Source organism: Varroa jacobsoni, unplaced genomic scaffold (assembly GCF_002532875.2).
Source record: "Varroa jacobsoni isolate VJ856 unplaced genomic scaffold, vjacob_1.0 scaffold_833, whole genome shotgun sequence".
NCBI lineage: Eukaryota > Metazoa > Arthropoda > Arachnida > Mesostigmata > Varroidae > Varroa > Varroa jacobsoni.
This window is the reverse complement of record NW_019213735.1, coordinates 6,014-31,954: the sequence shown is the minus strand read 5'-3', so window position 1 is coordinate 31,954 and position 25,941 is coordinate 6,014. Positions and strand designations below refer to the sequence as shown.

The 25,941-nt window shown below is 42.6% G+C and overlaps 1 protein-coding gene across 2 annotated transcripts in view; it reads left to right on the top strand.

The window, feature by feature from the left end:
• LOC111264215 (uncharacterized) overlaps positions 1–24,248 on the top strand; it is a 48,647-nt gene extending 24,399 nt beyond the window's left edge. The window contains exons 2-3 of one of the 2 annotated variants that reach the window (XR_002682753.2): positions 21,350–22,149; positions 23,765–24,248. Coding sequence is in view for 1 of the 2 variants with exons in the window: in XM_022839906.2 (XP_022695641.1) it covers positions 21,350–21,954 (605 nt within the window). In the remaining variant the exon portion in view is untranslated. Of the gene's footprint in view, positions 1–21,349 lie in introns of both variants that reach the window. The other variant, XM_022839906.2, reaches the window with a different exon arrangement.
• The last annotated feature ends 1,693 nt before the right edge of the window (positions 24,249–25,941 follow it).

The following is a 25,941-nucleotide window of genomic DNA, read 5'->3' as shown; positions in this document are numbered from 1 at the left end:
GTTGGTTTTGAACGTCTGCGGCCGCTTCAAAGTCGTTCGAATGGCGGTCGCGTGCGTGAGCTAGCAAACCATTTTCGTTCTTTTTTTGAGAAATGCTCCGGCAAACGGCACAGGACCACATATCATATGCGTTCGCACAACGAAGTTGCAGCTTGAAGATGTACGGCACATTGGGAACGTCAACCGCTCGAGTAGTACTTTGTAGCGTTGTAAACTCGCGTAAAAAATATGCTACGCTATATCTCATCGAGGATTGAATAGTTCGTTCATGTTCTCGTCGTGTGGCAATTGTTGTACCGCTACCGATGGCTGGGTCGTTTTTTATGTGGCGTACGTTTGTCATATTTTTCTTTGCGGATGACTTGTGGTCATGGGCATCAGCGGGCATCTACGTATGAATATGACGCGATGCCAGCGCCAGCCCGAGGTGGCGGCGTACTCAACTAGTGCGAAAGACGTTTGGTCCACTCAGGATTGCGGGTTAAGTAGGATCGGGCAGGTAGAGACCCGAAATCCCCTGAGCGCATGGTGATTCGGATTTGAAAACGCTATCAGGAGATTCGAATGAGTCACCAGATAAGTCATTTCGTAAAGGTCTTTCTCTCCCCAAATTCTGTTCCCCAAATTTTCTAAAAAATTTTATTTTTTTGTTCTTGGTGGAACGTGATCGCGGAGCTGCGATGAAACCGGCCAAATTAGCGGGGAGGTATCAAAAGGATAGGAATAAGGTGATGAACGTGCGTCGTAATAAATATTGTTTGCTTGCATTGTTGGGAGGTGATTGGCTTTACGCTATTGTTTTGCGCCTTATTCTATATCTTCATTAGACAAATCGTTAAACTTTTGCTAAGTATTGACAAAAAAAAAAACTAGCATTTGATAATTTACGAGTGCCTGTATACATCTCTTTACACCTCTAAATTTACTTGATACAAACCGGCTTACAGGTGATCTTTAATCGTCTACGGTGTCTAACCGAGATGAGCGATTGATGGATAAATAATACAGTCATTACGACAGATAATTCACAATGGCGCCAAAAGTAGCGATTTGCCTATCAAATCCTTCTTGCGCATCGGAGATTCATTTGTTTCTGAATACCTCATTAGATATTGAATAGCTTGGCATCGTACCGAGCGAGAGGAACATATTAATTACATTGATGTTCTTACACAGTTATTGTCTGAAACGCGTCTAAACTGTATGGACGCACGCTGACCGTACACTTTAATAGACACCATGCAATATTTTAGAGGTAACATTCTGTTGAGCGCAATAATTGGCCTTTTTCACTACTGAATATTGGTCGCAGAAGTTTTCGGGACCGTCTACCTCCGGGTAGCGATTTCAGATAGCGCAGATGCACACATAAACACAAAGTTAAAACTTCAAAACGCCGATTCGAGATTCTGTTTAAGCTAGAGAGTTATGGATGTCGGGCGTCGCGTACCACAAACAGGATTCACCATTCGTTTTCTGTCCGTCTGTTCTCCTTTCACCTTTTATTAATTGTGCGATACACGCATTTTGACAGGCAGCCGGTAACAGTTTAATAGCGCGCCCCTACCGCAGCGCTAGACACGGCGACTGCAAATTGAAAAGGAATCAGGCCAGTCTGAGGGCTATACAGTAGGTGGATAGAAGGCACTTTTGTCAAAGGCTCTTTTCTGCCGCAAAGCAGAAATCGCACGGTCGTCGTCGTCGTCGTCGTCCCCCCCCCCCCCGCAGAGATCTGCAACGTAACAGACTACTCCTACAGCAATATCGGCAGGAGTACACGGCTGGCATGCCAACATTGAAGATGTCGCCGCTGTCGAGAAAACAACAGCTCGTCGAACAAAGAGATGGGTCTGCTCTACGCGAAACTGCTACCGAAACAAGTGAAAAAAGCCAGCCGACGTTGGTAGCGACAGATGCGGTATCGGCTCTGCTAAGGGGTACTTGCAGAGTTGTGACTCCGACGCCGTAACGTTGACGCCTGCTGCCGCAGATATCGCCACTATGTCAGCGTATCCGCAAACTGATCTGCGCGTCATGGCGTGTTGTCGCGGATTCGACAGCGAGAACAACGATGGATATAGAGATGGTCAGTTAACGGTATGTCTGTCGGTACAAAATGTTACTGTCTTCTTAAGCAAAAAATGCAAACGGGATCGCCTCGGCCAATAGCGGATAAATAACATTAATTCGTTCTTGCGTTTTCTGCTAGGGGATGGGTTGTTTGTAAGGGACGGCAAGACCATTTAATAATTATGGGTACTTGCCAGTTGATGTCTAGCTAGGTAGTAGCAGTGATTTGTTGCATGTGGAACCCAAACAGGGGATAACACGTTTCATCGAAGTTGAAATATCATGTTAAAACGACAAGTTAAGCACGCAAGTTGTTCGCTTCCTAGTAGCAGCTGTTCTAGCGGAGTGTCACGTGTTGCCGTCCAGCTTGACTTTACCAGCTCGTGCTCGTGCTCGTCACTGGCTGATCGGCTGGTTACTAGTTCCTCGTTTAGTTCTCGTTGTTTAAACGTCTTTAACTTAATTTGGGCTTAGTAGCATCTTGCAAAGGCTTTTATGAGGTATCGTTATGCCGAAGATAGCGTTGACTGTGAGGTGTTACCGTATCTATGCGCTAGATTAGCGGATAAGTAAACACGCCCTCTAAGTATGTTTTTGAAAAAAGAGTCTCAAGTAGGGTGACGTTAAATGCGGTACTTACTGATTTTTTTTCACTCGATAACTGGATGTCTGACGGCCAACAATGCGGGACGACACCGGACACTTTTCCCCGGTACTGTAGGCCATTGCATGTAAACGTCGGTGTCAACTAAATCAGCCCAACGTAATGACTCTTAACGAGCTCGTGACGTTTATGTAGGGTGAACAGATCCGATCAAGCCCCTAAAAGACCAGTTTTCTCGTCTCCATAAAAATGATCCCTGACCCTATATTTCGCAGGTCGCTTATATTTTTAAACTAAATGATTATACCTAATGACATACTGTTTAGATGAAACACTCTTAATGGATAATGGATACATTACATATATACTTGGTGTAGTCCAGAGAGAAATCTCTTCTGGGCCCCATCGTAATTTCGGCTTTGAGGCATTCTTCCTATCTGATTCAGTATCTTGATAGGGTATAAAAATTGTTTGTAAATGTGTAGGTATCTCTCTAGAAACTGAAGAAAAAATGCTTTAATTTAGAGACAGTCTCTAGTGAGACGAGTGGTTCTCTTCGTAAATGGAGCTTCGACTCGTCTGTGTCCATATGCCTTAAACAAAAGCGACATAAAGTGGCAGTCGATACGGTAACATGTAAAACATTTCGATGGCTGTTAGTATGTAAACGTTTCAGCGGACGTCGTTTCGTAATCCGTTTTCAATGGTTATTTGCTGTTGACTTTCAGTTCCCATGAATACTCTGCAAATAGAAAACTTTTGTTCTTATTCAGCTACAATTTTCATTTTTTTTTTTGTGTCGAATTTAGTTCTTCGCTTTTATTGGGCTTCTCTGCTGATTTCTGCAAGAAAAACCACCCACAGTACACAGGCTATGGGACCAAGAGTTTTCCAAACCGCAGCAAAATCAAGCATATCTTGCATCTTGGCCGCGAGAGGATCAGAAATTACTGGGTAGACGATAACGGAATGCATGTTGACAATGTTAAGAGATGGCGGAGGACATAGAGCAACAGAGATCTCATCAGCAGAAGATTTACCATTCTCAATATTCGCCGCTGTTCTTCGGCTTTCATTGCTTCGTGAGGATCTATGGTACCTTTGCCGCCGTCTATAGTGCGAGTAACCGCTAACTTCTACTGTTGACTGCTCTTTATCGTCGTAATACCTGGCCGGTCTCATAGCGCCCGTCGTACGTTCATACTGGCGCTCAACGGGCCACGGCCATCAACGACGAGTATCGAACAGCAACGGATATCGAGTTTTCTGTTTGCGCTCACACAAGTGCATACATACGCCATTGTATACTGTCCGGTACTTAGCACGATGTTTTTACAATAAGAAGCCACTGTCTGAGAACGGCCGCTGATTGCGCCAGCGACTCCAGAGCAATAGCGAAATTAAGGGGGTAACGCCAGCGACAGCTACGACGACAATAGCATCAGCTAAAAGAGACAAAAAAGATCACTGCCATGGTTGTTCGTTCCCGCAGTTGCCGCTGTCATTTCGAGAGTGCTCCGGCATCGACGCCGTTAACGACCACATAAATCCCGCTTAATTGCCTAATTGAAATAAATACTATAAATTAGATATACAACAAGCGAGCTCGCGCGCGCGCGCACACACACACACGTATAAACATTATAGCCTGATCGCTTCTTCCGATAAATCGCTGGAAGCTAAAGAAAGCCATATACAGCGGCGGGCATATTAAACTAACTACAAGCCCGGCTGACTGCTGGTCTGGGCAGCACGGGATGAGCTGAAATGTTGGAGGATCGCTAGAGCAAACTGGGCATTTGTATAGCATTGGAAAACGACGTGAATATCTAGATAAGTTCATACAATGGGAATGAATGAGACACACGTGCAAAACGAAAACGGTACTATAACATCGAAATCAACCAACGCATCAATACAAGCCTGTTACAGGTAAGTGCAGACGAAACGGAGGAGAGTGAAAGAGAAAACGACGGTAGGGAGAGGGCGAGCGAGAAATGGGCACTTGATAGAACGACGAAACAGAGTCGGCATAAATAAGGTGCTAGGTATAGACAAACAAGTCTCAAAGACAGATCGTCGTCATGACGCACAAGCGCACGCGGCACTATACCGAATCGTGCGTTGTTGGAACGATGCAGTGGAGCCGTACGAAATCAATAATAATGTTGTAGTTACTTGGGCCCTGGTTAGCGCGAACGTGCTTCTGCATTTTCCGGTGTTATTGAATATTACTGTGGTTTGCGTTTATGTTGGCGACGTCAGTAATAAGCGCGGCAAAAGCAACTGTCGTGAAAATAAAAGAAGACAAAAACGAACCTGAGAAAGGCTACATGGTGGGAAGGGACATAGTTGCGTATCACGCGGTGGAAGAATTGCAGCATGCTTATAAGTAGTAGCGGTGGTCCACACTGTAACTGCTGATGTCTGCCGGATACCCCAATCGAGTGTTCCCAATAAAGACGTCGAATAGAAGTACACGACCTGCACCCAATAGCCGAAGGCCAGTGGCCGTCATTCAACGGCAGGGCCATAAGACGATTTGTTGTGCAGCGGCGGCAGCCATGGACACTGTACCTCTGTCTTGTGCCATTAACACGAAGACCACAGATAGAAAAAAGGCCAAGAAAATAGCCGTGTTGGCAAAAGCTAGTAGTAGCTAGCCCAGAAAAAGTAACAGGGGATCGATCGACATCGAAGCCTCCCCAACAGCCATCATCGATGCGCGAAATATGACCGACACCCTCGTCGGTAACTTATTGTACTGCCAGTGTTTTCGAGCGCCTGGCCACGATATCACTGCAAATCAAGCTGAAATCAAATGGATATGCTCGCACAATTTTACTGATCTGTCAGAAAGATGTGTGGGTTAACCGCACTGCAATATATTAACAGATTATTATGGCACCCTCTGTTAACCGCCGTCTAGAAATGCTCTTTTTGATGTTTCCTTCTTATTTGTTATTGTTTTTATAATTTTAGCACGCACTGTGGCTTATGGCAAATGGCCGTTCGACGCATTTGTTGATTGGGGGTATCTATGAGACATGCGCGTGATCTGCTAGATATAACGGATAGCTGCATTGTCCTGTTGCATTACAGAGATGACTGTACTATATCTTCGATCAGCATCTGGGAGCTTCTTTTTCACGAAACGAAACATTGATGTCGACCTTATTATTCTAACTACTATTTAATGTCGCAATTTAACATTAAATAAAACGTAGGGTAACCTGCTTTGTTCCGAAGTGGCCTGCTTTTTCCTTTCTGTAAAAACGACAACAGCAGGACCAATCGTGGCATTAGCTAGAAGGAAAGAGAAAGCAAATAGGGCATTCCTTCGCGATTTATTATCAACTGACTAACTAACAACTGGCTGACATTGATGTGATTTATGAGACATAAAAAAAGGAAACATTATAAGGCCATCACTATACGACGTTGGAATATCGAGGATTTATATTATCATCATTCGGCTAAAAATATCCGCGTCTGTTACTAGAAGACAAGTGCCGTTAGTTTTATATAGATTTAAATCTGGTACATTTTTACACTAGGCCACAACAATATTGATCCATTAATGTTTTATCTTTTTTATACTATCAGCCTTAACAGGGTGGCTATAGTAAAGTTAACGATTTCGTGATCATTACCATTTGCCGTTGTAAATGTAACGCGTCTGATTCACACCGGCTGATTCACTGCCCCGAGCGCACTCACAGCGAGAGCCTGACACGGTGCTTGTCCAAGACATTGGATAGGCCAAAATGTACCATTCTATGTATGTGTGTTATACTAGAGTTTAATAGCTTTTTATAGAGGATACATGTCGGCACTCTGAATGTCCGTTGAAAGCACTATAGGTTTTCTGATCTTGTCGGACCTATATAATGTGTTAAGCAAGTTGTTGTCACAAAACACCACGCGTGCATCGAATGCGTATTAAAGGGATCTGTGTCTATATTTTCTACTTTCATTTTCGTATGAAGTTGTATGAAGTTAATGTTTGAAAATTAACAAACCATTGTTAATTGATAACGGACATATTAACGAAAACAAACGTTATCGTATTGGTAGCATATCGTAAAGACCAACTCAACAGTGACAGTTTACAGAGTGGTACCAGTATGTCCTGGAATCGGGGTCCTGCGACGGAGGCCCATTCTACCAAAATTACCTGTCTCGTCATTATTGAGGCTGTTTACTGACTGAATTTAACGGGCATGCGATTTTAGCTTAGCATAGACATACTATGAACATCAGTGACCTGGGCATGGCGGTCGGCTATTGCAAAAGGTGTAGAAATAACGACTAAATGTGCTAACTCACGCTGCGCTCGATCTTTAGTACATGCGGTTCTATTAGCTAACACGAAGGCAGTATGTATAGGCTGGTTACATATACGTAGAGAAATACAGAAAACGAGCCTATGCTATGACTACGTGTCGTGCATGTTCAAAGTGGAACTAAAGGGATACAAATCTGACTGCCCTAAAATGTATACCTCATCTATTTCATCTACTAGCGGGACTGCTTCGTCCGGTGATGCAGTACACGGTAGGATCGAGGACTTTATTGCGTGACTCTGAACAAACGACAATCGAACGTAGTTTCTCCTGATTATGTTGCTCTAGCTGTTACAATGATCCTTCAGGAGATGAAGAAAGATCACCTTGTTCCGCTGTTGATAGGTATTCACACTGTCCATGATGCTAATAGAGACATTGGAGCTCCTTCGGGCATCCTAGCGAATCACTATGATTGGCACAAACAAAACGGCAGTGTGAGCGAATCAAGAATCCATCTGGCAATGATATCCTGTTCAGCTGACCTGTACATCCTGAGTATACTGGTATGTCTATGAGCCCGTATAAGTTCATGGAAACATGTTAGAATGGTAAACATGCACCTCAATTGATGTGACAAGTCGAAGAGTGCCATCGATCTGTATTACATAATAAAGATTTAACTTTTTTTTTGTTTTGGTATGCGAAAAGCTTTTATCCTATAGAAAGTGTATCAGCTACATGAATACAATATTGACGCACAGAACTTTATTTCAGTATTGTATTCGACTGGCAATAAATTTATTTTTAGATTTTAAGACAGCTATAGTGCCTTTTATATTAGAAACGTTGTCCTTTTAGAATTGTCTGTTTATTGGCATCAAGGGAACTGACCAAGCGTCATTAGCGTCATAAGGCCGTTCTGTAGTTTTCAAAAAAAAAAAAAAAAAAAAACTGATACGAGCGGAAAGCAAACCATACAAATGGGTTCGGAAAGAGAATTGTGCCTTTGTACGTTGATGCATAGAACGAACAAACACCTGTGATGCGCGAAGAGCTGGGAGCTGAGTTTAGGCACTGCGGTCCTTAAAACAATTCCGATCGAACAGCGGGGCTGCATCGGACATTATATGCAATGGACACCTAAAAAGTGCGTTCGACGTGCCCCCTTGTTTGTCAAATCTGTTTAATGATTGGTCGAACAGGGACGCTTATCGGCAAGCCATAGTGAAATTCTTCTGGGCGTCATACCCAAAAGCGGCCCGCTCGACCGATTTCCATAAACGACAATCGCGAAGAACTGCTGCTGCGAGCTTCTGACTGATTTCACAACACGTCAGTTGACGAGGCTCCTAAAAGCTTTTTTTATATATTCCAGCTAGACAGCCTGGATTTCGACTAGGACATTTCATCCTCACGGTATGTAACATAAGGCTTTAAGAGCTTGACACAAACCACATGTTTGTGGATTTTGCGTTAGAGTTTGGCACAGCCTCAGAGACAAAATTTTAACAAGGCTTGCAGAATACGACATCCCGTAGAACATGTTGCATTAAATGAGGACCATGCTTTAGGAAAACTCGGTAACTGTAGATAATGGAGTGATCTAGCTCAAGCTGTTCATTCAATCCGGGCCGTTTGCTATCCTCTCTGCTGCCCAATGACTTGCTATTCCGTATAAAAATCCGGCGGGACACGTGAAAACGTCGCTGTATGTCGACGATATTGTCATCTCTGATAGGGGTTGACACGTTGTCCAACAAAGTCTTGCCAGGCTGTCATGTTACACAGATGAAACCGGACTATTAATCAACATGGGCAAGGCAGAGGCGATGAAGTTCCGTTATAGAGACTACCGTGCTGCTTTCGAGACGCTTCACGTGAAAAGAAAGATTTTGACGTGCGTGAATAGCTTGAAATAGCGTACTTAGAACTTGAACGTGACCTTGCTAATAGAGGACCGAATTTCCATATAGCACATCATATATAGAGAGCGACGAATGAGTGTGGATATACGAACGTCCTCGAGACCTTTTTTGCGCACGGCGCCAGCTTTGTTTGAAATGAGGATGGCCCCGATTGTTTCCTACAGGATTCAAATTGTCTGAAAACACCTCTCATTAGAGCGGCTCGGAAGATTTGGTCAAATTCTTGCTTTAAAAGGGAACGTTTAGTCACCACTAGTTTGCATCGTTCGTCGTTAAACGATATGTGTACCTTTCAGGCGAAACACCACTCTCTATAAAGGATCTGAGATGCAGATTCAAGCTTTTCATCACCCCTCTCCTGAAATTCATGGACTCATGGGAAAGAAAAATGACGGAGATAGATCCTGACTTCTATAATACGGAAGTTATGATTAATGAAGCCTGGAAAAGACCATACACGGTTTCATCACATCCTATGTAGGCCGGTAAATTTTCTTCTGCAAAAAAGAAGGACCATGCGGAATCATGCACTGCAATATCATCATTGGGTATCTCCTCCGATGGGGAACAACCTCAAGATATAAATTTTTATTTCATGTGTTTATGCAGTGCTATTTCAATGGTAGCATCTTCATAAACATATATATGCCAACTTTCAGGGGTGTAAAAGTGTATATGACCATGTGTGTACCCGCATTGCATATCGTTTATATACTTGCTCCTGTTAATTGAAACAGCAGGCAATCATTTATTAAAGAGTGATAAAGGCAGCGGAAGCGAGAGAGTAAGAGTTAACAAAAAGAAATCAATTTCTTCCCTTCCTGTAACTTCTCCCCTTACCCTGTAACGAAGATAATGTCTTCGAAATTTCGACATCTTGGATATGTAACGGCATCTTAGCTCTCCACTAAGTCACAATTGTTTCTGCGGAAGCGATCCAGGGCCTCCACGATCCCTTCGCACCCCGCCATTTCCCCAGGTCCATTCATATCCTAATCGAACCTCTTTGTTCACCTCCGGTTCTGTCTTCCGCTTCTTCTCCTCATTCTTTCCGATTTCGCGAAACTAGTACACGTTCTATATGTGTATGCACCGTTTACTGCGGGAGTCGAGGGACGGTGGCATTATTGCCGGTGAAAGAATCACCGGATAGACGCGTCTAGCTTTACTGAACTGCGCCAATGAAATATTAACGACTGTTTATTTGGTTAGGCAAATCTATTTAGTGTTTCGCTGCAATTAAACCTGAATACGACAAAAGGTTTGATTACCTTCACTTCGAAAAATCAGTTGAAGCTCGCACCACTGAGTAACAGATGCGTACTGGTAATAGTGATCGCCGTGTTGCAATTTACATATTATGCTGTATAATAGACAACTAGTTGTTGGCGAAAAATTGAAGACACATATCTAATAGGTACGCGACTCGTTTTACCCTAAGGATGGAGTCGTGAGGCACATATGTATATATATACACACACTTCGGTGTTTCGGGATGTTGGCTTGCGTTTATCTGCCCTTCCTCGTCTATATTCTAACTTCTTATTTGCCAAACAAGCCGAATAGGAGGACAATGACAGCGATCGTGATCGTGGTTAGCGTGGCTTAGCTGGCTTGCCACCTCAATTAAATACGAGTTGCCCAAATAGAGCGCGAGCGGCGAGAACGGGAAATCCGTTAAATCGTCGGAAAATAATCCTTTCGTACAAAAAGTTTGACACATACACACGCAGAACACAGTTTGCAGATATGGGACAAAATGTGGGGGAGGAATGAAACTGAAAATTGCGTCTAGTGATTACCTCAGTGGAACTGACTTCAATCTTTCCTCCTCCCGCTTCCGATCGGTGTTTGTTATCGCGGAAAGGAGTGTGAGTACGACAATAAAAGTGGGTTGACGTTAGTACCAACTAAGCTTTCATACTACCAATGCGTGAGTACACGAAGGGGCGGTCATATACAAATGTGTACATGCACAGCTTTAAAGTTCAACAAAACGATAAAAATAGTTTGGGATTTGTCGACATTAAGGGTCGATGGCCTGCGATACCTTTAACTGGTCCCTTCGTTTGTTTTCTGCATCAGTTTTAGCAAACATCTTTCCGCCTGGCAATAATAGCTAGGCAGACCTGTTGCGTTCGGCACTGGAGGCAGGTTTTAGCCAAGCCCAGTTTCCATGAAGTAATATGTGCCCTCGTCCTTGTTTTGTCTAGCTCATGACAGGTATCAGTAGCAATGACGCTAAATAGACAGGTTTGGTGTAAGTGCTTTCCAGCAGCTTTTCTTTTTCAACCGTTCGTTCTCTTCCTAGTTTTTTCAAGATCTCTTTCCCAAGACGGAAGTCTAGGAAGCGACCCACATGTGAAACCTCTATGAAAGTAATCCGTATGCGAAGATGCACAAGTGTCATTGCGCAGCGACCATATTATGGCGGTTTAGGCAAAACAGAGTTAGATACCAGAAGCGGCCATGCCCGATCTCGTGCATGGTTATAAAGGAGAAGGCTAAAATCGACAGCAATGCATCCAACAAGGACGGCAATACTCTACCGTTCGCCGTGGCTGAACAAGTTCGGGCCTTATCGCCCAGCCGCTTACTTTCTAAACGGACAACACCAAGCATCCGATGACGACGACACAGTGCGAGACTTAGCGGTGTCTGCGATAGCGATAGCCGGTTCATTCGCTTCATTGGACATCGGAAATCTCTGTCGTCGTTAAACGAAGCTTTGTTTCGACCCTACGACTGCGTTTTAGCCAGTGGCCCCTGTGCAATAAGGCAACGCTTGTATTCTTCAACCTTTGTGTTCTTGACCGCCTGCGCTGTGAATACCGCTAACTAAATCGGTGGCCCGAGCCGTCGGCGCGGCTAACCGAAAATTATCACTCGTATACTTGTCATGCCGCCCCACTTTAGATTCCCGCTTGGGCGGAAAGGAAGGGAAACCAATGAATGCGGCAGTGGACAAATAGGCAAACAGACACGAGCTTCTGAATCAAGCAGCAGCCGCGGCAAAAGCAGTCAACTTTGACAATAATTAAATTCGCATATATTTCCTCGGTTTCTTTGGAGCCCGACGCTTCGTGGATTGTCACGCTGCCACTGCTGGTGGATGTACTGAGTGTCAAGCGTACGGAAATACCCTATAACTGACATAGTGGGTGCGAGCACTAAATTCAATGGTAAATGAACCTTTTTCTCTGAACGATGAATCACTATCCACTACCGGTTTAAATGATTGAGTAGCAGTAACAATCACTCGAGGCGCACGTCGCCAGGCGATGTTGATCTCTTCTTAAACCTATCTTCCTGTCTGTCGGTTTGCGCATGTTAGAAGGGCGCTTACCTTGACAGTTACTTCGAACCTCACGACGTGATGCTGTTTTCACAAGCAGAATAACGGGGTGTCACAGAAGTTCATTTGTACTTTGGTAACTAATAGCAGTTCTAAGTGAAGCGCTGTCGTTGACCGTTATCGCATGAATGTGCACAGATTCTGCGATATCCTGAAATTATGGTCACAGGATTATTTGTAGTAAATGCATACGTAAAGAAATACGAAGTGTTAGAAGAGGCGGTAAATTAGACTTGCACGATGGTAGGACAAAAGGCTACAGTTGAGACAAATAAAGGGACGTTGTTGAGGTAAATTTTAGTTCGCTTATGGGAAATATTTATGATCTCTGTTGAAACAGGTTCGATGGTAACCAACCTAGATAGCAGTGTTTAGTGGGCACGTTGCTTACGATAATTCGCCATATTTATAAGGTATGTACATCGTATAGACGTCGACCTGAAAGTCTCTAGGACAAAGCATATCCTTTATTTCTTTCACTTCATCAGGGCAATGATAGATGATTACCTCTAGAGTGGTCTTTTTCATGTAATGCTATTAACAAGCTTGTTTCTCATTTAACAAAAGTATGCACTCGCTGATTCGGTAACTGTAAAGTGTACAATGAATATATAATGGCGTGCGTATATACATTCAGGATGAGGAGTCTATATAATAGCTATTTCTCTCCATCATTTTTCTGTCTCTTCCGCTTAAGCGTTACAAATTAGGCAAGGAACTATAAAGTCAGTCTAACAGAAAGAGACAGTAGATCGAAAGCAAGTCAGTTGGACCGACTGCTACAGCTATTGTGCGCACACGTTCACCATTTTTCTCGACGGGATCCCTCGACCTCGTCGACTCGAGTGAAGTCTAAGACGAAGTCTTTAGTTTCTGCTTTACAAAAAAAAAATCTTCTAGCAACCTGCCTTCTTCTACGGGACCTGATAACGCATACATATTCTAATGTACTTCGTTCACCTATTAGAGTCATGCTGGGGATGGCTATAGTACATGACGGCCCGCGCAGCACCAACTACGAGATCAGTGACAGCGCATTTATTTCTTTTGGGCAATTTCTTCTACAATCGAACTTCTCCCAGTTATTTTTTTTCTTTCATTGATGTCTCCTATGCGGGAAACGAATCTGTCCGGCGGCTCGCATCATGATGGCGTATTAACAGATGTAGTAACATGTGTATCTTCCCTTCGCATGAGTTTTACGTTATTTCTAGTAGCTGTCTTGCCCGGCTTGCTTCATCTATAGCAACTGAACTGGTGATATCTCAATAAGTTTGAGTTTTTTCTACTCTCCGCTCGTATGAAGAGGCTCATGTGATATCCGGCTAAGTCTCTCGCCACGTTGATCGCGTCCGCTACGTCCGCCGCTGGCGCCACCTGATCGGCCATCGCGTCGACAAGCGTTTTCGGCAGCTGCTGATCAAGAGGGAGAAGAGCCCCCGTCGATACGATGATGGCTCTATAATATTTGGAGAGATTTCTATAGGCGGCAGGAATAGCTAGCTAGTCTGCGGCGCAGAAGCTGGTCAGGCCTCGATTCGTTTCCGAATCGCACGAAGCCAAAAAAATCGAGATAAAACAAGGGAGAATAGAAGATAAAGTCGATTCAAGCAAAAGAAAATAGGCAGGAAAACTGTAGTTGTTGAAAACAGTGACGTTAGCGAGCTGGAGGGACATAGAAATAAAATCTGCACGTTACAAGACGAAACGAGGGAAGGACAACTCGACCTAATAGGACAACGTAAAAAACTGAAGAATGCCCCCGGGCAAAGAAGAAACATTTTTCCGAGAACTGTAAGATGATTCGAATTTTTGCGGTTCCCCTCTGTTACAGTTGATGAGGTAACGAACTCTTATTATTGCAGGCGTCACTGCACGTTTGTGGTTGACGATTGGTTAGAACCAGTTTTGGTTGTTAACTCTTAATGTGTGCTCAAAGTAAGTTTTCAATTTGACAGGACGTCGAGGGTCTAAATGGTTCGGTTATATCTCGAGCTACAAAGAAGTTTCAGCTATTTACCCCTCATGCTCATGGAGACTTTGGCATAAAAGTTTACGTTAGAGAATACACCTCTACGACGAAAGGTTCCGATAACGCAGTAATTCAGCCGGTCTTTGTGGAGAAACCATTTCGTCAATCGAAATATAATCCGCTTTCTGTCTTTTACATTTGACTAAGTAACAACATAAAGTATTCAGCCAGAGATCAGATGTACTACATTTTGCTGCCTTCAGAAGGTGTAATAGATTAGAGGAACTACATCTGCCATAATTTAACTAAACAAGTCGGGTGCAACAAGCAGCATAACCCAAAAATTAACAAGTCAACTCCCCAGCGCACAAACGGTGAGCATCGTCTGTCAGTGCCAATTTCCATCTCGTTACCTATGTCGGCCTAACCTCTCGAACAATGACTCGTCTGCCTATCCACAAGCTAAAATAGATGTCAACCTAAGACGGCAAACGGCAATCCGGACGTTGAAACACTGAACACTGAATGAAAATAATCCAAAAGTCGCTCTCCATTAATAACAAGCATTATTATAGACATTTCCTAATTGGTGGAACTCCTTTTCGTCTATCTCTAATTATCGAGTCTAACAATAATTACGATTTTTCTATTACAAACAAAATGCTGCTACTCTTTTTTGTAAGTGCACGTGTAAATCACGTTTGTGCACTTACCGTAAGTGCACAAATAGAGCTATTCGGCTGTTCTTTGAGGTTTTGATGAAAGCGTGACCACTTCTTCTCAGACGGTGCTCATGCCGATTTCAATATGGCCTAGCTCACGCTAGGCGCCAATTCCTCAATAGAGTGATCATTAAGTTACTCAACCAGTCACCAACTTCCTGACCAATACGCGTTCATAACTAAATCTATAGACTGAATTTCCTGATCCGCGATCGACTATCAAGCGCACGATGCAGCGAATATAAACAGTATGTTTCATTTGTTCGTGCGCCCACTTCATCCAGTCGGCTCCAGCTAGAGGCCACAAACAAGTTAACGGCCCTTCGCTCCCTCTGACCTCACGACATTAACTGTTGCCGAACAAGGGTCGCTGGAATGATTACAAGATCTGGTAGCGCTTCCTCAAGGAGTTCGAATGAATGTTGTCGAAAAGGCATTGATCGCAAGGACTTCTCTTTAAGGTTCCACATAAATAATACTATATATAATAAAACCGGACGATGGAACCAATTTCGGTTCGAAGTATACAGCATATAGTCCTAATTCGGTAAATTGTACTCGCAGTACTCGTTTACTTTTGTATAATAATGCCATTTTTATCTGCATCTGAGTCGACAAGCGGCAGCAGCCGTGGACAGGGTAGTCTTGCCGATGATATAGTTAGTTGTTCCTAGATGAAGCACATGCAGTTAAGAAGAGCAGCTGCCGCTGTTACTGGCTCCGTTGTAGCCCACGATACTTCACAAGATGGCCGATACCACTAAGGAAGACGGTAGAAGCGAATTGGAGGTAAAGATAGCCGTTAGGGACGTTATCTTTTCTTCCTTCTCTTCGTTCTATGAAAGCTAAGCGCTATGCTGCTCTCGTAGCAAAAGCCAACATCGAGGTTTCCAGCACCCTCAGCCTTCAGTTAGCCTCGCCTCAACGACCGTTACCTCCATCTTCAGCTACTTCCTGCCGAGGAAGCTTTTTCTCGCCCTTACCTCACAGCACAGTGAGCCGCAGGCCCGCGCGTGGAGTGCTTCGAATGAGGCCGCTTTGTGCGAAACTTTGTGATGACACGGGATTGCATCGTATATATGGCTAGGCAGGGATGGCGGCAGCGTTGGGATGCAAGCAGATGAGGTAGGTGACTAAAGCACCTAGCTAAGACGAGTCTCTTCGTTGCTCAAGCCCCCGTCCCCATATTAACCACCGTCATTTCCTTGTTGGGGGCTTATCCAAATGCTCAGTGGTCGGCTGCATTTTAACATGCGAGGACAGAACGGGCGTGCCACGCCAAAGTATGGCTATATATGGTGGAAACAGTGCGATCATAGAACATATTATCAACAATATTAGATTGGAGAGTAAGATTTGTTGTCTCAAAACAGAGTTCCGATAGAAGAACTATAACACCTCTTGATCGTTAATGTTTAAGATCTGTTAAAACTGAAGTTACGTAACCCCATAAGAGTTTCACAATTCCAACTTGTGCAATTTCGAAAACAAAAAGCAATAATTCAAAACGAATGCTAATTCCTGAAGACGGCGCCAATTCGATGAGTGTTTTTGCGCATTAATTAATAAATCTTACAGTTATTTATCTTTGATTCAAATTATACGAATAGTATACTAATCCATAAGTTATATGGAGATTGTATTATTATGATTATATTTAAATCTGGCGTATACCTTCCTTCGTATATAGTTTCATTTCGAGAAAGAGTTTGCTTTCTTATAGCTCGTATCTGTGTTTGATCAGAAGATACGTATACGAGTAAATAACTTGTTTGTAAACGACTAGATAGTTCATCGATGATTAAAAATATATGAATTAACTACTCTGATCTTCATACTTTAGCGGTATCTTAACTATTGGCTGTGAAGATTCTTGACTATTGTATTCGGCCGTCTTTACCAACGGTTGCACCCTCCGCGTTCGGTCCTAAGGGTTGAGCGTCCTTGTTAAAGCGCCTCCCTCCTTGCGGTTATATATTGTTTTCATGACCTTCCATCATCACACAGTATAGAGTCGTTACGGTCCAGAGCTGGACTATTGTTACTCTTATATATACGAAAGCGGTCGCTCCTCGCTTTTCTGTCAAGTACCTTATGCAGACGGGACTAGTCCCTTGGCGGCGACCTTTTTTTTTAGTTGCTTCTAGCGCCGGTAGCCACGTTAACAGCGACTGGACACCTCAAACAATACTGGTAGTTCCAACAAGGGTAGTCTGCGTCTGTATGGCTTTAATAGTCTTTTATATCCAAGCTAGCAGATATATATGTATATGTATGATTGCTCTGATACTGAGTAATTATCATCAATTTTTGGGCAAAAAATAAATGGGAACAAAGGAAATAGTTGCTAGTTTTGAGCCATTTGCCCGATATACTATTTAAAACATGCAGGGTGATGCAGGTGTCTAAATATGGATTTTCCCTTAAAAATTGTCTCTGAACGAGAAACAAATATTCCAGCGAATTATTTCGCACATACTATGACCTAATATATGATCTAGTTATTATTATTAGGTGTGATTGCGTCTTCAATTTAGGACATATATTGTCCATTAGTAATTTTTATAATATTCTCTATGTAATCCGCAAATACCCTTCCTCATGGTAGCGACGCGTCGCTCCATACTAATAAGAGTGAATTCCTTGAAACTATGTAGCCTGTGTAGATTGATAACAGGCCGAAATTCCTAAAAGTGCCAAAATACAAAAAGTTTAAAAAAATCACCATGAATTTCTATGTCGAAACGGCTCTTTGGGCCATTTTGATGCAGTTTAGAGTCTTATTGACGATTTTCTAATTTGTCTCACCTCATAAAAACTGATAATAGCGTGGTCCGTCTATCTCGGACATAAAAGGAAGCTTAATCTCTGTGGGATTGTTTAATAGATAACCTTCATTCCAAGCCCAGAAATGACATACTGTTGTTCTTCTAGCACTGAGAATGTTTGCCAAAGCAAGAATTTAAATGCCCCATCTTGTCATGTGGTGGCATTTTGAGACGCAATATATGAAGATCAAAATATAATTCCTAAATATATTTACACGATTTTTATTCTACACTACTCATTCAATAACTATTTTTGTTAGCTGTTAAAGGCCGTGATCGTGCAAATACAGGTAGTATTAATAAAACCGCAGTGTACTTTTTTATAATCACAAGCACAAGTGAACCGCTTTAACAGTGGCAGATATTGAATTTTGAGTACGAAAAAATTTAAGACCACTTCTGGCCTCGATAATTTCTTATATCCGTTTCGACGTTGTAGTAAGCCAGCTTTTGTGGTAACGACTTGAAAACGGACACGAATCTCAGTTCTAATGATAAACATCTTCACTGTTATTACGCCCATCTATAATTTTATAATCGCTTTTGTTGACACTCGGTAGAACAACCGGAGTGCTGTCATAACCTATATATATATGCGTTTTTATTATATGGCGCCATTATTATATCAGAAAGAGCTTCTATGATTATTGTTATAGTTACAGATACTGACCCTAGGGGGTGTTGATAGATCGTTTGAATTGTGCGCCACGATCTATTGGTATCATATTTGCATCCATATTAGCATATGATCCCACGAATTTGACTAATATATTCGTTTAGCATTCGTACCTGAAGGCAAACAGCGTGCTCATCGTCATAACACCGTGGACACAGGCATTATTACCTGTAGAATAATAAATATATTCGCTCAAACGGCTGTATATGTCGCTGGTTATAGGGTTATCATTGAAAGTGCATGGTAACTGTCGTCATCGTCGTCGTTTATTTTGTTTACACACAGCGAGGGCATCGCCGAATGAACAGCGATGTTCAGACGTGCGACAAGGGTCCCTCGTCGAGTAATAATAATAATATTTTCCGATATGTGCTAATATAAATATAATCTCGTACACTGCACTGCTGTGCAGTTTTCGCTTCGTTATTCGGGCCGCCCATCGGACTGAACGGACCAGGCGGCGGACCAACAACGGAAATCAAATAATACTAGCAATCAGCGGTTCAGCAAACGACTTTTGTCCGGGATCTAATATATGTCATATATCTTTATAGCTATGGACAACAGACGCCTTTACGCTATACAATGTTGCAGTATCGACGGGCAAAAACAAAAGTCGCCGTCATTGTTCAAATCATCGTTGTCATCGAGGAGTCCCGAGTGACGAAACCCGTGTGCAAACGCCGCGAAGCACAGATGCAGAACTGCTGGTCACCCAGCGGCGTTGTGTTGGGCTGGTTGCGACATTAGTCAAGCTCACGCATAAACTGCCACTTAAGGATGAATAGCTGTGAAGTAGGCGAACACGGACGGCTGAACGCAGGCATCAACCTCGGAATCGAGAGAAAGGAAGGCAGAGCAAAAATGGAAAATGAAGGATAATGAACAATGCCACAGCGCAGCGAAGCAACGCGAGAAGAGGGCAAAACTATTATTATCATTACTAAAAACTATCCCCCGATGGCAGCATCCAAGAGAAGATGGTCGTCGATAGCACAAACCGTCGTCTATCGGTAGACCTCCCGCCCCTAGCAAGCCGACTGGTACAACGCACCACAACCGCGCACAGACCGCGATTTCTACCGACAACGTCAAAAGCGGTTACTCGAAAGTCGAACAGAGAGATTCTAAAACAGACAGATCTAGCTGTATGTTGGGAATAATATAGACGACAAACAATGACTAGTAGAGCTCGTAATTTTTTGTGTGCTGCATGGCCGCTAAATGACTACATCGCCATCGGTTCAAAGTACAAGGGAATATGATGTCTGCTTTGGCTTACCGAAGCAAACAGTCGTATGCAGGCTTTAGCATATTACTCATAGCCTGCACTTCGTCGGCACCATTATCGACACCGTCGTGGTTTTTGCCCGCGAAAGGGCACCGCCACATACAGATAATGAATCAACAGGATTTTACGAGAGCGTCGTGTGTGTGCGTCTGTGTTAGTCTGTATAAGGGTTGCTACGTAAGAGTACATTATTATATACTGTATAGAAAAGAAAAAAAAACAATAGAAAAAGAGCTTCTGACATAAAGGTCTTCCACTCTTCCGATCGTTCACTGGCGAGAGTCAGTGAGAGGCAAACATATGTAGACCACACATGACCGAACGCATGGAGACGATATTTACTTTGTGATCGGGTCGAAGACTAGCGAACGACGATGGACGAACGAAGGGAGAGGTTACGTCTAGAACGAAACACGTCAACTTGTTGGTCATGGCGTAAAATAGGCATTCGAAAAGAAGGCGAGAGAGGCAGTCGACCATACCCTGCGATCACTTCGCGGTAAAGGCATTACGCACGGTTATGGAAAATTGCTGAGGAGAATAAACTCGTGCAGATATCACGCACACGAGTCAGCGCGCCCTCTGTTGGATCTTTTCATTGGTTTGTGTACTTTGCTGATGTGACTCTGTAAGGGGGGCGTGTGAGAGCGTATGGCTGCTGTGTGCGCTGGGAAGGGTGGTTTTATGGCGAGAGGTGATAGGGCCGCGGCTTTTTTGAAAGTTCGAATCCGCCATAGAAGCACGACCGTCGTCATCACCATCTTTATCATAATAATATTATCTAGCATAACTAACAATATTGGCATTCTGAGCAATACCCTGCCGTGGTAATAGCAGCAGTATTTGTACTATTGCAATGGTCGTGATGACTGTGTTACACAAGTAAACTTACCAAAAACTGGCAGAGGTTAAATCTAAATGGTGTTTACAAGTGAGCGCACACTGGGAGAATTGGCAAACAGCGTAGGAAAGAGCGAAATTATTGTGTAATAATTACAAAAAATAGATACTTCTGTAATAATAATAGTTGATATTGGGCGTAGTACGACAAATCATTACCATTTTAATATAAAGGTCAGCTATTGATGCGGTGCAGCCGTTGGTAATGGGATAACGGCTTGGTGTTGTTGATCGATGGCAGCACCGTAGTAATAGCGCGCAAATTTAAATCAAGTAATTTTATAATACAACAGTGAAAATGGCGTGTGTGAATCATCTTCAGTACGCGTATAGGTTGGTAACATAATAGCTATGAGTTATAGTGTGTTGCTACGGTTGTACGGATCATTGTTCTTTAACTGGCCTCATTTATCAATAATAATGTAGGTCTGCATTAGTATTCAGATCGTCAAAACGGCTTGTGCTAATCAAAAAGAAACGATTCGAATGTGCTTCGATGTTAGCGTTTCTCCCAGCGAAGCTCGCGTTTGTCCTGCAGTAAGCCACGTATTGCCATTGCAGTGGTATTAATTTGTCGGTTAACTTTTTTCAGTTTCTATTAGATTCTTCAAAAATTTTTATAATTTTTTTTAAAATTTCACTAGCAGTGTGCATGCATAATCGACATCAATTAATCAATGAATATATATATATCTCTGTCTTTACTGGTTGTTTCAGAAAATGGCGAGCTACCGAAGATACCTCCACAGGCAATGAAATGCGCCTTGCGAAAGCACAAAAATAACCGAAAACCTCGTACGCCATTCACGACCCAACAGTTGTTGTCACTTGAGCGAAAATTTCGGGCCAAGCAATATCTGTCAATAGCGGAACGGGCCGAATTCTCTTCGTCGCTCAACCTCACTGAGACCCAAGTGAAGATTTGGTTCCAGAACCGACGTGCGAAGGAAAAACGGCTGAAAGAAGCCGAAATCGAGAAGCTTCGGCTTGCCGCACGTCCAGCGCTCCTGCCAGCAGCCGCCGCCGCCTTCGCACTGGGCCTGTCAGGCACTCAACCTCCGCCGTTTATCCCTGGAATGTCGGCACATATTCCACCTCCACGACTTCTATCAGGCCCATTTAGTCAGGCCTCCACTCAGGCACAGGTTCAAGGCCAGGCTCAATCCGCTGGACAGGCCAGCAACCCCAGTGGGGGTGCCTCTGTAGCTGCCACCCCAATGAAGTTGTTGTCTGTCAAGTCGGACGGAGGTCCAGGAAGCAGGACACTAGCGAAGAATGACGGCTCAAGTCGATCTCCATCGCCACCCACAAGCAGCACATAGGGACACAGCAACGACGGTCGCGTCGCAAGTAGCTGATAAAGATGTGACACGTCCATGATGATGCTGTTGATTGGCGAATAAGTGGTTGTTGAGAAAACATCGGCACATGCACGAAACGAAGACTGGAAAATTCGTCTATGCCGTCATCTTTGTTAGCCCGTTTCACTTTGTGCTCCATCGTGATCGTCTTTACAAGTAACGATAATTATAGCAGTAATTATTAATCTTTATGAAGTATCGCCATTTAATCCAATGACCAGTCCCGTTACCGCCTTTTACTAGTAATAATAACACTGTATCTGCGAAGACATATCAGAAATAAAAACAAACGTATTTTCGAGCAATGATCGGATTTTATCGTCATAAACGGTGTCAATTACCGCATTAACATCGGCAATAGTTGAACAAGCATGAAAAGTGAAGAGTATTTGATGCAACAACAACAACAACAACAACAGCAACAACAACAACAACAACAACAACAACAACATTGACTATACGATGCGGAGTCAACTGTTTTTGCCCAGAGTGAGTAAAAGTGCGGCTGACTGCATTCGTTCTTCCTGTTAGGAAAGCCATTGATAGGAGAAAACTTCTGCTGTACATATTCTGTACATACAAAAGTCACCGAGTAACAAATCTACCACCACTAAAATTTCTAAATAACCTATAGAAACGCTCAGTCATCAGAATATGTACGATGATCTATAATGTCATTGACGCATACTTGGAAGCAATTGTAATGATCTGATTAGTTAAACGAAAGCAGCCAACTGAACCTAAAAGCTAGAAAGTGTGGCCGTCATGTGACCAGAGACGCTGATAGCAGGCCGAAGACCCTCAACAGCAAGCCTTCATAGCGGACCCGGCCTATTCCGCAGGTACAGGCATGTCTGTGACTTTTGTGGGCAACCCTCGCTGATGAGGAAAATATAAGCAATAGAAAAACCTAACGTCACCTCACGTGATTCAGATAGATGTACATTGTGCATACTAACACAAAACTGACGCAACACCCAACTTATATACCTGCCATAATAATTGCGATTGCTTGAGGCAGTCCAAAATGAGGCCGTTAGAAACAGCCATTGTAAAAGTTTTGTGTACGACGACCTCTTCTCAGCGGCATCGGTACATTTTTGGGGGTATTTAGGGAAAAAAAAAAATATATATATATATATATATATATATATATATATATATATATATGAACGTTAGATAGCTTTTCTACCTTTTTCATGCTTACGCTAGTCGATTATTGAAAAATAGTGGAAGCTGCAATGGTGATAACAGCAAAACAGACGCGGTAGAGGTAAAGGAATTGGTTGATCAACATGCAGAGAGCTAATTGCGACTCATTGCTTCTCTGATTTTGCCTCTTAATTTTCTTGAAAGAGTAGTTTAATGCAGGAAAACGTATGCACTTTGGATATATATATATATATATATACTAAATGAAAAATTGAGAAGTTCATTAATTGCAGTATCAGCAAATGAACACGTATTCATAAACACAATGAGACAGGTATAGTAGACACCATGTAGAAACCCGCTAAACTTATTAAAAGCTATCTGTAGTCTACTGATTTAGGCAACTTTAGGACTGCGGAAAATGCATGTTGGGAGCGATGAATGTATTAAAAATACCGAAGAACGATAAAAACTGTGTTTATAAATTCACACATTTCCTCTCACACTACACACACACACACAAACAAACACATATATATATATATATATATATATATATATATATGTAATAAATATATTTATTATTTTATTTATTTGTTCTTCATACCATACTTTGTAGAGTTGGCACGTACGGTCTCTCTGGCGAGTGTCTATGGTTAGCTACGAGGTGAACTTTCTTCGGCTTCGGAAGACAGGAAAATAGGCATATGCATTCGGTGGACGAACGTATCTCAAATTCACCGAAAAAGAAAAAAAATACTAATAGAAGCATCGGTAGAGCCTAGCATTTTCCTATAGATACGTGCGGACGGAAAAATGAAGGTGACAAAGAACCATCAGATGAAAATTCGGACCCTAATAATCTTCGACGCCAGCAGACATCGACCAGCAATGCATTTGTGAGAGATGAACGAAAAAATATTTGGGTTTCATCGACACAACGGCTGATAGGTGACGTACTATTATGATACACATACACGTGCTCTAAACCAACAGCCAACGACAAGAGACAGAATAATACGTTGAAAAATCAACACAAATTTACAAATAAAGTGTGAACAAACAAGACGATGGAACGAATAAATAAATCAATGACAGGGAAACGACGGTGTTTTCTATGGTAGACACGTATATACGTTCACACATACATACACATATAGGTATGAAACGATCGACTATGCCTTGCTTTGCCTTAAAATAGATTATCAACGCCAATCGTTAGAGCTTACGTAGCAGATAGCGCCTGAATGCTTTAGTAATTAATAATATTCTAAGCTGCAAGTGTCCATATTGATTTAGTCCAATTCTTTAATCGGCCTCAGATGAGTAGTTAGAACAAGCTAGAAACAGAAACTTGACTAGTTTTTTTTTTTTTTTTTTATTTTCGTTATCATGGAATAGCGTCATTTCACACAGCCGATCGAGCATCTTTTTTAAAACAAACCGCTTTGACACTGGCGTATTAACGTGTTCGCATAGAACGGGGTACCATAGATAAGACAGATAATTATCGATACGCGGAATCGGTCATTTTTGTGCACAAAGTTTAAATAAGTCCGTTTTGTTCCATCCGAGAACAGATGCGGTTGCCGATGCACTTAATGAGCATGAATAAGTCAAACAGATTCTATCGGAAAATTAGATTGATGTGTTCGTCCTAGCGTAGCAGATTTATTCCAAAACAATCGTGAAAGCACTCCTTTTCACTACTATAATAAAATTCTGTGCGTTAGCAGAAGCCGAACACTACTATAAAAGGGCCTGAACAGGTCCTTGAATGCATCGGATAGACAGTTAGCTCGTCTGAAAGGAACTATTTGTAGAAAGATTCACATCTGGTGTTTAGTTATATCATATTTTCTTACGATGCTCGACAACGACGTCAACCGCGAGAAACAAAATCAGGCTCCACAATAAACGTATATTTTGTCCTATAGAATAAACCCAATTCTCTGGCTGCCAATGGCCTGGCATGTGAAATAGGGAAGCATCTGTTTTAAAGCTCATGAGTCTATACACGTATAAATGAGTACGACTCAATCGATTGAAATTGTTTTGCCAAATCTACACGTGCGTTGCACGCGCACATCTGCACGTCCAAAAATGCCGTTGTCTCTACTGGCACATAGAACGTGTGTACATTGCTTAGCAAATCTTCTGGCGCAGAATTCAATTTTTTTTTTTTTTCGTACGCTTTGTGGACGACATTTTTTTACTGTTTTTGCTTTGGACCTGTAATACATCGATGAAAAAAGTACGGTAATTGCAGGTTATTTTTTCCAACATTCAGTGATCGATCACGCGGTAGGGCGTCAATTAAATCAGCGACTTTCTAATTAGTGACTAATGTGCGAAAAATGCTAGTTAATACATTAGAAAATTTTTTGGAACAATTGGGTAGTATGAACGGACAAAGGAGAAAAATCGCCTATAAAAACTATGGTACTTCTAAAAGATACAACGAAGCGAGTGGCCGAAACAAGGAACATACGAACCTACGCAGCACAAAAGCGATAGATCTATTTGCTGCCGCGGTCTGCGACGAGCTAAATGGGGAAACGTTAAAGAGGTAAAATTGGCCTAGCAGTACGGCCGACGAACGATCAATCGGCACTCGAAATGACCGCACTTGATTGATTCGACTTTTGGGCAGTACCAGCAACCGTGAAGCATGCAGATGAAAGTGTTGTCTTCAACATTATGGAGCAACATGTGTGTGTACCAAACGGGCTACCATGGTGTAACGAAACCATATTAGGTTTGCTTGATTCAACGACAGTCTTCATTGACCTTTGT